Genomic DNA, 13,956 nt, shown 5'->3' with positions numbered 1-13,956 from the left:
TAAATAAAGAGGGCTAAAAGAAGACATGAGGTTGTGTTGGCAGTCAAGGTGAAGGATAATCCAAAGAGCTTCTTCAGGTATATAAAGAACAAAAGCATAGTAAGGGGTAAAACAGGTCCTCTTGAAGATCTGAGTGGTCGGCAATGTATGGAACCAAAAGAAATGGGGGAGATCTTAAACATGTTTTCTGCATCTCTATTTACTAAGGAAACTGGCATGGAGTGAACGGAAATAAGGCAAACAGGTAGTGAGGTCATCGAACCTATACAGATTGAAGAGGAGGAGGTGCTTGCTATCCTGAGGCAAATCAGAGTAGATAAGTCTCCAGGACCTGACAGGGTGTTCCATCAGAGCTTCAACGAGACTTGACGGAGCTTCAACGAGTGTTGAAATTGCACGGGCCCTGGCAGATAAATTTAAAATGTCGGTATCTACGGGTGAGGTGCCAGAGGACTGAAGGATAGCTCATGTTGTTCCATTGTTTAAAAAAGGATCTAAAAGTAATCTGAGAAATTACAGCCCGGTAGGTTTAGTTTCCCAGAATCACTGGACACCGTTGCATTAAGTTCCCGGGGTCATCTTTCAACTGCTGTGATTGGCATTACTGTGTCTATCCTGTTATTTTACTGGGAGTGAATGTGTCCAGTCACCGGCTTATTGGGGTGGTCACCAAGCAGGATGTACGGTTCACAGTAACCAGCACAGTTCCACTCCAAATCTGGTCAGCCAGAGTCACGGCTCCATTGCATTCTGAATCAGTCTTGCTCAACTCTAAATCATACTCCTATCACCTGTAATTCATCATTTATTTCAGGTAGGAAATCGAAACGAGTGCAGAAAGTAGTGGAGAAGTTTTTGCCAGGTGGATCATCGAGGAAAGATGATCGGGACAAGGGAAGCAATGTACCAAAGCAGGGTCCGGTTGGGAGCAATGTCCCAGAATGCAGTATGGCCGCAGCGGAAGTGGAGCAAATTCAGCCCAGAGACATCGATCAGGACCCTGGAACCAGCACAACAGAGGCGACTGCCTGTCAGCCCAGAGACACCGATCAGGACCCTGGAACCAGCACAAGTGAGGCGACTGTCTGTCAGCCCGGAAGCTCATTGAACACGGAATTGTCAAGTCCCCAACAAGCAGCGGGTGTGTGAAATATGAGGGTGATGTGTTTGCAGAATGTGGCAGGGAGGAGGGTAAATGCGATTCGTTGCTGGAGGGTTGATCAGAGAGAGGGGGGATGTGTGCCTGTGGTACATGTGGTGTAGTGGGGCACCCGTTACCCCACTACAGGAAGTGTACTACCTGCTCTGAGGATTTACGGGATGTGCATTGGAGGAAAGGCAGTTGTCCAGATAAGAGAATATTTCCAGGATGTGAATTAAGGGAAATGTATTTGCCAGGATGGAGAGTGTATCTCTGGGAAGCGAATATTACCGACAGGCCCAGCATTTATTGCCAATCCAAAACTGAAATAGGTGAGTGGGTCGGATGGGGGATGGAGTGATTTGCATTAAATATGGGCCTTCTATTAACGTAATGCCTAGAACATTGTTTGGCAGGTTTTAAGGCCAGTGTTGGAGATTCGGAATAAATCTGTTTTTGTGTCTGTAGGCAGGTTCAAGTCATGTTTTTTTTTGTTGAGTTTGGTGAGAGCGGTGGAGACGAGGGATATCTGAGTTCAAGCCTGTATTTTCCTTTCTATATTCATAGAGCCAGAGTTTGCAATCTCCGACCTCCTGGCAGAGGGGGAGGAGTATCGACTGTACCAACTGACAAAGTTCTACAGAGACAGACTCAAACAAGCGATTGAAGAAAAGGTTGAAAGACTCGGTTGGATGTTGACAAAGGAGGGACATTTCAGTAGAGAAGAAAATGAGGTGAGTGTAGTTTGTGTATTGTCACAGAACTGCTGGGAATAATGACCAAAATTAATCTTCACATTCTTGGCGTTCTACATGGGAATGGAGACTTTGATCTCTGACTTGTCTCCAGCAGATCTGGTTTCAGCTGTTAAGGTGGGGAGCACTGGGAACTACAGGGTCAGCGTCAACTTTTTTTCTCTCATCTGCTGCATTTATCAGTGTGATATAAGAGCTGTGGCGGCATATCTGAACTTCGAACAGGCATTCAGTCTGAAACTAATTTCAGATCTTTTTTGTACCATCGGGCAGATTCACCTCATCTCATTAATCCAGGATGAATATTAAACGTCAGATTGTAAACTGAGACAACCGGCTTCACTGCCGTACTTAACAGAGGGAAACCTACTAACCACATCTGGTTTTGGCTCCGTGAGTTCCCAAACAATGTGTGGCTGATTTGTCATAGTCATAGAAAAGTACAGCACAGAATCAGGCCTGTTGGCCCATCTATTCAATGCTGGACTACTTAACTACCTATTCCCATTGACCTTCACCAGGCCATGGTGCTCTATACCCTTATCATTCATGGATCTATCCAGACTTCTCTTAACCGCTTGTACTGCTTGCGCTGCTAGCTAGTTTCACACTCATAGCACCTTCTGAGTCAACAAGTTTCACCTTTGTACCCCCTGAACTTTTCACCTTTCACCCTTTACTGATAACCTCTTGTTGTCGTACCTCTTTACCTCAGTACAAGATGTTGTTGCATTTATCCTGTTTATACCCCATGTAATTGTGTAAACTTCTCTCAAACCTTTCCTCAATCTTCCACGTTCCAATGAATAAAGTCCTATCCCGGTCACTCTTTTCTCAGAACTTAGGTATTCTAGTCCCGACAACATGCTTGTTTTTATTTTTGTGTACTCTTTCAAATTTATTTCCATCTGTCCTGTAGGTAGGTGAGCAGAACTGCACATAATATCCAAATTAGGCCTCACCAACATCTTTTGCAACATCATATCCCATCTAATGTACACGATATTTTCATTTATGAAGGTTAGTGCGCTAAGAAACTTTCTTTCAGACCACAACTTTAGCACATTTGCCATCACTTTCGATGACTTATGGACCTGTATTCCCAGATCACTCTGTTCTACCACACTTTACAGTGCCCTACCGGTCACTGTGTAAGATCTACCCTGCTTGGTCCTTCAAAGTGCAATTTGTCTGCATTATATTGCATCGGCCCCTTTTAAGCCCATTCTCCAGTTGGTCTAGATCTCACTGCAAGCTCTTGTAGTCTTCCTCTATGCCCACTGCAACTTCCCAATGTTGGTGCCATCCGCAAATTTGCTGATTCTGTTAACCATAATTTCATCCAGATCATTGATATAGATGACAAACAACAACAGGCACAGCGCCGATCCCCGTGACACTACACGAGTTACAGGTGCCAATTGGAAATGCAACAGTCTATAGTCACGCACTGGATTCCTCCAAAAAGCCAGTGTCTAATCCAGTTTACTACCTCATCTTGGATGCTGAGCAACTGAACCTTCTTGACCGATCTGCTATGAGGGAACTTGTCAAATACCGTGCTGAAGTCCATGTAGACAATATCCACAACCTTGGCCACAGCAAATTTCCTGGCAACTTCCTCGAAAATCTCTAAGATAGGTTAGGCGTGAAAGATCACGCACAAAACTGATATCTCATGACCACAAAAGTCAATAGTTTGACCTAAAAGGGAAGAAGAACTCACAAAATACAAAATAAATCTGCGGACTAACTGATCCCAAAAATCAACAGGTTGTCCTAAAAAGGGAGAAGATCAATAGATTGCCCTGAAAAGGAAGGGAAAAATACGAAAAAAAGAAATCTGATAACTTGCTGAATATCTAACTAATGAGAAACAGGGACACACCATTTCAGGTCACTCTCCTTGGAGCTCACAAACAGTGATTGTCTTGTCCTAGATCTGACCTACTCAGCCATGAGTGGTATTAGAAAATCAAGTGTGTTACACCAGTGGGTGATTCTGTTCTGGTTGGGATTCATTGGTGCTGTATGTAATGAATCAGACAGGCATTATCCAAAGACAAGAGGAATCATCTGTAAATATCATCTAAAATTCATCATCTGGAGACGCCTGCTTTACTGGTAAACCTTTAAATCTCTTTTACAACTGTAACTCCTCAGATCTGGTAGCAGTGAAACTGAGGGATTATTTTACAGTGCAGTGGAGCTTCAGGGAATTATGCTGATTTGTTCCATAATTATTGTCCATTATTCATGTTCTGGAAAACCTTTCCGATTCCCTACTGGTAACTGTTCTGGGAGATCAATCATTCAAACCCGGGACATCATTCCTCATGTTTCAAAGAGCAATGTCCTAAGCCCATCCATGTTCAGTTGCATCCTCGATTACCTTAATTCCACCATCGCTGTATGTTCTGGTCAGACCCCTCGTCTGAGTGCTGCCGGTACCATGTAACCCAGTACTACCTGTCGCATGGTTGGATGATCGGTGACTAAACCAGCTCCCCCACCAGGCTGGCCTGGTGAGGAGGGTGGATAGACCCCCTGCAGGATAAAAAACAAGACCTCTCAAAGGGCGGATGACCCCTCTGTTAGGGTCAACGGTAATCTAGAAAACAAGCGCGGAAAGGGCATCCCTCGCATCGAAGCTTGGTCTGGCCATTCACTGCAACAGAACTTCCCCCAGCCGTCTTGGACCCAACCAGGCCACTGGATCCGGGATGGGATGTCGAGAGGGTGGATCTGGACCGGTGCGACGCCCTACTCACCTAAAATCCACTCACGCACACGGTTCCTTTCTGAGGAGTGGGGTACCATCCCACTAACTGACTGAAAGGAACCATCATCCTCCTATGGGATGGATAGCCAGAGATAGAGAGAGAGAGAGACGTTGCTTGAAGACGGTTCAATGTTTAATTCATAATTCCTCAGTAAATGAGGAAGCCCATGCCTGCATTCAGAAAGTTATCACCATTTTGCAGCATGAGTGCCAGGCAGTAACCATCTCCATTATAAGACGGCCACACTGACATTCCTTAACGTTCTGTTGTCTTTACACATCATAAGACCAGAAAGCATCGTGTTACGAACCCCGTAACAGGGTGTCTTACCAGCAAAGATAGAAGTGTCCGTTGGGGTCTGGTGATACTATTTTCAACAGTATTTATTAGTAAAAACATACAAAAATAATATCAATGCAAATATACAGATAATATATGTCAGCAATACTAAACCTAAAAATGTGGGTATAATAATAATCAATAAGAAACAAGCTCTATCATTGTCTAGGGGATAATGAATTGTCCGATGGAAATATAAAGTTCAGTTCAGTTCATGCAGGCTGCGGTAGTTGCTGGTCGCTGTGTTGCAATTGTTGGGGAGAGAGAGAGAGAGAGAGAGAGAACGTGTAAGCAGTAACAGCTATTGTCTTGCCAACCTTCCTTTACGATTTTGATCCGTCGATGCGTTGTTGTTGTGGCCATTCAGGTATGACCCCGCCGTCCTTTAGCTAGACCGCTCTTCCGTGGTGGACTCGTCACCCAGGCAAGGGTGGACACACACACAAGCCCCCACAATTCTCGCTACAAAACACTGTGAGTTAAAATTTACCGACCCTTCGTTCGGTCTTCGATCTCCCACCCTGTCTCGTGGGTTTCTGATGCTCACTAGCGTTTCTCCTGGTGCATCTGAGGGGTGTTGCCCCAGACCTCACTTTTATCCCCACTCACGGGGTTTCAGGTGTCAATCAGGTTGGGATGATGTAACCCATCAAACCAGCCCACTCTGGTTGCCCCCTGAGGGGTTTCAATGAATAGAACAGTACCAAGTAAACAATCCTTCTCTAAAAGACAATAGCAGTAATCAATGGTTCCGCTCCTCTTTGTCAGTTGTGTCTCTCTCTCATTAACTTTCATGAGCTGTTATCAATAACAACTGCCCTGGCAGCTTTCCTGTGTCTTCCTTGATAACAGCATTGAAATAGTAGTGATTTGCAATTCTCCAAAAGGGGAGGGGGCATGGGCGACTCTGCACCCTTCTGCCCATCAGAGTTGTTCATCCTTCGTAACAATCGGAACACAAATCGGCCATTAGGCACGTCGATTCTACTCCGCCATTACATCATGGGTGATTTGATATCCCTCTCAACCCCATTCTCCTGCCTTTTCCCAGTGAGCTTTGCTGACCTGACTAGTCAAGAAGGTACCAACCTCTGTTTTAAATATACTGAATGACTCAAACACCGACTCAAACTGCACGGAATCCAGTACTAGGTCTCCAGAGACTCTTCACAACTCTCAAAAATAGTCTATGTCTTCATTATTTCTGCCAAAGTGTATGGCCATGGACCTCCCTATACTACATTCCAATTGCCACTGATTTGTCCATTTTTTCATCGGTGTATGTCCTCCCGTGAATTCCCTGATTCCTCAACGCATCATGTCCTTCCCCATATCTTCGTAATGTGCGCAATCTTGTCCATAAAGCCTTCAAATCATTGACATAACGGAAAAAGAAATTGTCCCAAAACCAGCCACTGCAGAACACCACTGGTCACCAACATCCAACAAGAAAATGCCCCATTTGTTCCCATTCTGTGCTTCCTGACAGTCAGACAAAATCTGTCTGGAGATAATCATGGATCCTCCATCCATGCTAGTATCTCTCTTGTCCTACTGTCGGCCCCTGTTTTGTTAAATGGCATCATGTGCGGTACCTAGTCAAAGGTCCTCGGGAAGTCCAAGTAAACAACTTGCTCTGAATCTCCGTTGTCGACCCAGCATGCTGTTCTCAAAAACTTCCAACAGGTCTGTCAGGCAAGATTTCCTTCCGTGGACTTTGGCCTTTTTTCATCATGTGCATCCAAATACCCCGAAACCTTATCCTCAATTATCAACTGCTGACATCTTCCCAAACGGTGTTCACACTAACTGGCCTATAATCTGCAGAACCATTCCAAAATCTAATGATTCTTGAGCGATCATTACTAATGTCTTCAGCCTCCTCTTTCAGAAGCAATCGGGTGCAGTTGATCTGGACTCCTCTATCTTCAGAACTTTCAGCTTCCCGAGCGCCTTCTCCTTAATAATTGCAAATACATTCACTTCTGCCCCCCGACATTCTCAAATATCTGGCACGTTCTAATGTTTTTTTGCAGTGAAGACTGACAGAAAATACTTACTAATAACTTCCGCCATTTCCTTGTCCCCTGACTGTAACTCTCCACTGTCATTTTCCAGCAGCCCAATATCCACTTTCCTCTCTTTCATTCTTCATATATCAGGCAAACCTTTTGCTAAGCTATTTTATGTTATTCGCTAGCCTACCTTCATATTTCATACTTAATCTTCTTAAAACTTTTTTAATTGCCTTCTGTTGGTTTGTAAAAAATCCCAGTCCTCCAGCTTTCTACTATATTTTGTAATATTCTTTACCCTCTCCTTTGCTTTTGTGCTGCTTTGACTACCTCATCAACCACGATTGATCATCCTCCCTTTAGAATAATTCTTCACCTTTGTGATCATTTGTCCTGCACCTTCTGAATTACTCCGATAAACTTCAGCCAATCCTGCACTGCCATTGTCCCTGTTAGTGTCATTTCCGAATTTATGTTTGCTCGGCAACTCTCCCTTGCCTCTGTAATTCCTTTATTCCGCTGTAATACAGATACATCTAACTTTAGCTTTGCACTCTCAAACTGCAGTGTGAATTCTGTTATTTTCTAATCACTGCCTCTCAAGGGTTTATTTACAGACAGAGAGACATACTTTATTGATCCCGAGGGAAAATGGGTTTCGTTACAGTTGCACAAATGAAGAATAGAATAGAAATATAGTAAAATAAAACCAGAAATAATTAAATTATAAGTAAATTATACCAAGTGGAAATAAGTCCAGGAACAGCCTATTAGCTCAGTGTGTCTGACACTCCGAGGGAGGAGTTGTAAAGTTTGATGGCCACAGGCAGGAATGATTTCCTGTGATGCTCAGTGTTGCATCTCGGTGGAATGAGTCTCTGGCTGAATGTACTCCTGTGCCTAACCAGTACATTATGGAGTGGATGGGAGACATTGTCCAAGATGGCATGCAAATTGGACATCATCCTCTTTTCAGACACCTGAAGCTCCCCAATAAAATCTGGTGCAATACACAACACAGCCTCCACATGTGCCTTTCCTACAGTAAGCTCAGCCAGAAGCTTCTCTCAAAAGCCATCCCATAGTTATTCTATACATTCCCTCACTTAGTATTCAGCACCGACCTGATTTTCCAAAGCTACCTGCGTATTGAAATTCCCAATGACTATTTTCACATTCACGTTTGCGCATGTCTCTTCTCTCTCCCGTTGTAATTTGTAGCTCACATCCTGGTTACTATTAACAGGTCTGTATATAATTTCCATCAGTGTCAATTTACCTATGCAGTTTCTTAACATCTCCACCGTCCAATCTAATATCAACTCTTTCTCAGGACTTTTCATTTTAAATGACAACAGAGTCAACGCATCCCTTTCACCTAACTGCTTATCCTTTTGATCCAACTATAAACTTCATTCAGCTACGATTCAGTTAAGCCCACAATCCATTTTTTGCTCTCTCGCTCTCCCCTGCCTTCCGTTCTTGTTGTCACATCTTGTTGATGTAATGCTGCACATTGACAGATCAAGGAAATTAATCACATTGCATCTACTGCAGGGTATCAGTAATTACTTATTCTTACACAATATTGATTTAGAAGTTCCTTCAGTTACTGTTTCTCTGTTAATTACTGAACCCAGGGAGAATGAGTCAGCAGCCCAGTTGCTGCATCTATTCTGAAGCTACCGGGGCCATGAAAAGATATTTTCCTGCACATTCTCCATGTCTGTCTGTCTGCTCCACAATACATTCATTGTTTTCCTTTTATAGAAAGTCACTGAACTGACGGAGAAGGGAAACCGGACAGAGAGTTCCAGACTCTTCCTCAGTTTGGTGAATGGCAAAGGTTCCCGGGCCCGGAGGGCGATGTGGGAATCCTTTGTGATGTGGAGGACTGAGTTACCGAAGTTGAACAGAATACTGAAGGAAATACAGGAACGAAGTATGTTAAAACCACACACGGAACACAAAGGCAAATTGAAATAAACGTTTTAGTTATATTGATTATTTTAGCTCTGTTTCCATGGATGTTTTTTTAAATATTTAAACAGGTCCTGATCCACAGGAATACATGAACATCGCCCAAGGATTATCTGAGTTACCCACTCAACTGATTGGTGAGTGATGCAATGCACAGTTCAAACCACATCTCAAGTGTTAGTCTGTGACTTGGTAAAACCCGGGAATGAAAATTTGCCATTAGTCATTCACAGATCTCTGGATTCAAGTAACAATTCAAAGAATCTCTCTTTGCAGCCTGAATATTCTTCAATGTATTTTTCTATTAGTCCAGCTGTTAGTTCTGCTGAAGCCTTCACTCCAGGTCCTAATGCTCTGGGAATCCCAACACACCCTAGGCAGACTCCTGATACACTGTATGACCCAGTCCAGGTGACTGTTCTACCTTCAGACCATTCATCTTCCAAGCCCCTTTTCCTTTGTAATAGCACTACACGCAATTCTGTTCACTGATGTTCTTTACCTTTTGTAATTCCACTAGTGACTTCCACAGAGTTTGTCTGGCATTTCCTTTTCACCCGTTAATGCAGCTACAACATCATTTTCCAGCGGTCCGATATCGACCCTCTCCCTTTTTCCTTTACTCTTTATATAGTATCTGGGAAAGAGAAAAAAATAAACTTTGGTATCCTTTCTTATATTATTGACCATATCCTTGCATTTCCTGTACGTCCATGTATATCTAGGAGCATCTGTAATATAGTTGCCTCCGACATGACCGAGACAGTAAATTCCAGCACCCACAGCTCTGTGAAAAAACTACCCACAATTGCTGTAAATTTACTCCATCTCACCTTAACCAAATGCCCTCTGATATTAGACACCAGTATAATAAAATTAACAAACAAAATACAGGCTGTTGACCCAAACTCTTATCTCTCAAACTTGTACACCTCAGTCAGATCCTTATTGTACCACCAGAGTAAACAAACCAAGTTTATCAAACCTCTACTTGTAGCACATCACCAAATCCAGGCAACGTCCTTATGAACCTGTTCTGCACCCTCTCCAATCCTTCCAAGAACTGGGCAATCAGAAGTGAATACAATACTCCAGATGCTCCCTAAAACCATAAGACTTAGGAATTCAGCTCAGTGAATTTCCTCCACAATTCCTCTGAACCCCATTATTATCCTGCCTTGTGTAAATGTTGACGCTCTTCCGAATCAGGAACATATCGACCTGTATTTTAAATATATCCAATGACCTGTCTTCCTCAGTCGCCTATGACAATAATTTCGCAGATTCACCAACTACCAACCAAGAAATTTCTCCCAGTGCTGGTCCTCGCCAGCCAGGACAATTCACACGGTTCCCAAGCTTGTTAATTTTCTGTATGAGCCTCCCGTCTGGAATCTTGTCAAAGACTCTACTGTTACGAACTCTGTAACTGGGTCACTTACCAGCAAAGATAGAGAGGTCCGTTGAAGTCTGATGGTACTATTTTTAACAGTATTTATTAGTAAAAATACACAAAAATAATATCAATGCAAACATACAGATAATATACGTCGTCAATACTAAATCTAAAAGTGCGGGTATAATAATAATCAATAAGAAATAGCTCTATCGTTATCTAGGGGATAATGTATTGTCCGATGGAAATATAAAAGTCACTCAGTTCATTCAGGCTGCAGCCTTTGGTTGGAGTCAAGAGAGAGATTTTTAGAAACTTGCCAGCTTTTCCTTTTAATGATTTCGAACCTTCGAGAGTTCCGTTGGTGTGGCCTCTCCTTTAGGCAAAGCCGTTCTTCCGTGGCGAGCCCGCCAATTCCCAGGCAAGGAAAAAGGACGCATGCGGGACCCACCGGCTGTCGCTATTAAACGCTGTCACGGGATTTCTAGCGTTTCTCCTGGTACGTCTGAAGTGGTTGTTCCCCAGACCCTCTTTTATCCTTACTCATGGGGTCTCAGATGTCAATCAGGTTGGGATGATGCAATCCCTCAACCAGCCCACTCTGGTCATCCCCTGAGGGCTTCAAATGAATAGTACAGTACTCAATACACAATTCCGTCTCCAAGAGACAATAGCCATTATCAATGGTTCCGTCTTGCTGAGGCCAGGACACATTGCAAACCCTTGTGGATTCTGCGTGTCTCTCTCTCTCATTTCCTGGGTCCCAGACCCGAATTAATAGCGATCTTGCAATTCTCAAGAAGGAGGGGGCTACTTTGTACCCTTCGGCCCCTCAGAGTTGTGTCACATTCGTAACACCCCCTTCCTTCAAAGCCTTTTTACCATCGGTAAAAATGAATTAATAGAGTCTTACAGGATTTCAGAATCCAACACAATACAAAAGAGTTTTTATTTCACTACAGACTAATACAGTTATACATTCATTTCAGCAACTAAACAGTTAACGATTACATTGTCACTTCCTTTAATATCTTAACATCTTGTACCTTAAAGTCTTGCAGCATCAGACTCCAATTTAATAACCACCTATTTTTATTTCTTTCCTTCAGCAAACAAAAACTAAAGAGTTGTGATCTTAGCTTACGTGTATACTACAAAAGTTCATGCAAATACTAATCTTTATGTTACTTTCAAACTTAACAGTCAATCTTCCATGGGGGTTGTCTTTATTATTCACATGCTTTGTCGAAATCCCTTAAACCCGGATCCTGTTAGTTAAATTGGCATCCCATCAACCCTCGCCCCTTTCCCAGTTAACTTCCACGTGGTGAGCTTCTTTCATAGGAGTTATTTTATCAACAATGTGTCCCAAACTTAGACCATTTTCCGAATTTCCACACAATTCTTTAAGTTTAAGCAAGTTGCTAGTTTTCTCTTCAGGACCCTTCATGCTATTAGTTCTCAATTTAAGATCTGCAAGCGATCCCTCTTTGTTCAAACAGCATTTCGAATTCTGCTTTTTCACACCACACTCTTGAATAACAATAGCGTGTGGGGCACCTTTACATTCCAACTCAACCTGTAATTGATTTGCAGGCACCGCATTACCAAGCCATTGTCTCTGTAGCCAGGTTGCTGCTTCTGACATCAATCCAGACTTTAAAATTTCTTCATTCAATTTAGGAACTACACTTTTCCCTTTTCCTTCAATAATAATATTCACCTCACCACCTTTTATCTCCTCACTAACTTTTAACACAACTTCGAGCACAAACAACTGGGAATACTCACTTCCCACTATTACCAAGGTTAACCCTTTCTTCACTGAACCAAGTCCATCTGACCCACAAGGACTGCATTCCTTTTCAACTGAATCAAATACCTCAGACTTTTTCTGAGCTCCATTATTAGGTTCAGTACCACGTGCATCCACATCTTGAACACACTCAATCGGGACATTTTCCTCTTCCAGGCTTTCAATACCCGTACCCTTTTCAAATTCTAAATTCCCCTGATCCTCCCAACTACTCTCTGGGCAACTCCCTTCTGGAGTAAACTCAACCTTGCGGGCTGAAACAACCTCATCTACCAACCCAGCAGACTTCTTCAAGGTAATAGCATCCTTTTCATCTAGGACTACCCTCATTTCATTATTGGGAACATCTTTGGAATTTTCAACTTCTTCGAACATTTCTGCCAAACCAGACAGATCATCCGTGTCCAACCCTGGACCTTTTAACAGCCTTATCTGTTTCTCATCTTTACTTCGTGCCTCTATAAATTTTCTCCTCGCTAAGGGCAGGTCTACCTCCTCTCCCTTACTCTCTTTCACTTTCCTATTCTCCATTTTACCACCCTCTAAACCCTCTTGGTACAGGGTCGGTAAAATCATCACGGCCAATTTGATACTGGCCGGATTTAAACTGGTCTCTTTCTCAGCTGCCTTTCTCAACATGCTGCGAGTGATCGCGCATGCGGGATAGATCTTGGAATCTAGGGGCAGGACCTCAACACTCACAGGCAGGCTCGTCAGCTTCATTGCTGACCAAACCTTACCACCGGCTAAATCGTTACCAAGAAGGACGTCCACGTCAGTTCTCGGGAATTCTGATTGCACCCCTATTTCAACTGGTCCAGATACCAGATCACAATTTATAATGATCCTATGCAAGGGTACCTCTTCTGTCCCTTTTCCTATTCCTCTCAAAGCTACTATTCCCGTCTTGCGACCAAAATCCAGTACCTTACTGCTAATCAATGACAGTTCAGCTCCCGTTTCTCTCCAGATCAGCACTGGAACTGGTGTGACTTCCTCTCTCACAGACACGGTTCCTTTTGAAATACATTTCTCAGACCCTTCTCGTGCTCTGTGTACCTGGGGCTCTCTCGTCGATTTACTGATCACCACAGCACATGCTATAGTGACTGCTCGTACCTCGGAGCAAGGCACCTAGATGCAATATGTCCCACCTTTCCACAATTAAAACAGGTCAAGCCAGGACCTCTCCTGCAGTCTTGCCTCTCCTCCTCAATCTTACCACTAGCTCCCGGCGGGACCTCTGCCTCAGCCGGCGGGCTTTCTCTACCGTTCCCACGGTCTCTCTGGTAACTTCTATTCAAGGAAAACTTTGTCTTGTGGGTTAGGGCATATTCATCTGCGAACCTAGCAAATTCGGAGATGGACTTATTCGGCTTCTCATTCAAATACATCCGGATATCATCCGAAACACAACCTTTAAATTCCTGAATCAGAATTAACTCCCTGAGACGCCAAAAATCTTTGTCCACTATTTCTGCTGCACACCAGCGATCCAAGAGCACACCCTTCTCATAGGCAAACTCGGTATATGTCAGATTCCACCCTTTCTCTATATTTCTGAACTTTTGTCTATAGGCCTCAGGTACCAATGCGTAGGTCCGAAGAATGGCCTCCTTTACTTTCTCATAAATCTCCGACTCTTCCTCCTCCATGGACAACACCGCATATGCCCGTTGTGCCTTCCCTTTTAACACACTTTGTAACAACGCCACCCATTGCTCTTTGGGC

At 43.4% G+C, this 13,956-nt stretch overlaps 1 protein-coding gene across 1 annotated transcript in view; it reads left to right on the top strand.

Moving 5' to 3' along the window:
- LOC140723493 (NACHT, LRR and PYD domains-containing protein 3-like) overlaps window positions 1-13,956 on the top strand; it is a 404,351-nt gene that overhangs the window by 367,988 nt on the left and 22,407 nt on the right. The window contains exons 4-7 of the mRNA XM_073038060.1: window positions 815-1,141; window positions 1,709-1,875; window positions 8,804-8,975; window positions 9,085-9,150. Coding sequence (XP_072894161.1) covers window positions 815-1,141; window positions 1,709-1,875; window positions 8,804-8,975; window positions 9,085-9,150 — 732 coding nt within the window. The remainder of the gene's footprint in view (window positions 1-814; window positions 1,142-1,708; window positions 1,876-8,803; window positions 8,976-9,084; window positions 9,151-13,956) is intronic.

Source organism: Hemitrygon akajei, unplaced genomic scaffold (assembly GCF_048418815.1).
Source record: "Hemitrygon akajei unplaced genomic scaffold, sHemAka1.3 Scf000115, whole genome shotgun sequence".
NCBI lineage: Eukaryota > Metazoa > Chordata > Chondrichthyes > Myliobatiformes > Dasyatidae > Hemitrygon > Hemitrygon akajei.
The sequence above is the reverse complement of the archived record's forward strand: the minus strand, read 5'-3'. Positions and strand labels throughout refer to the sequence as shown.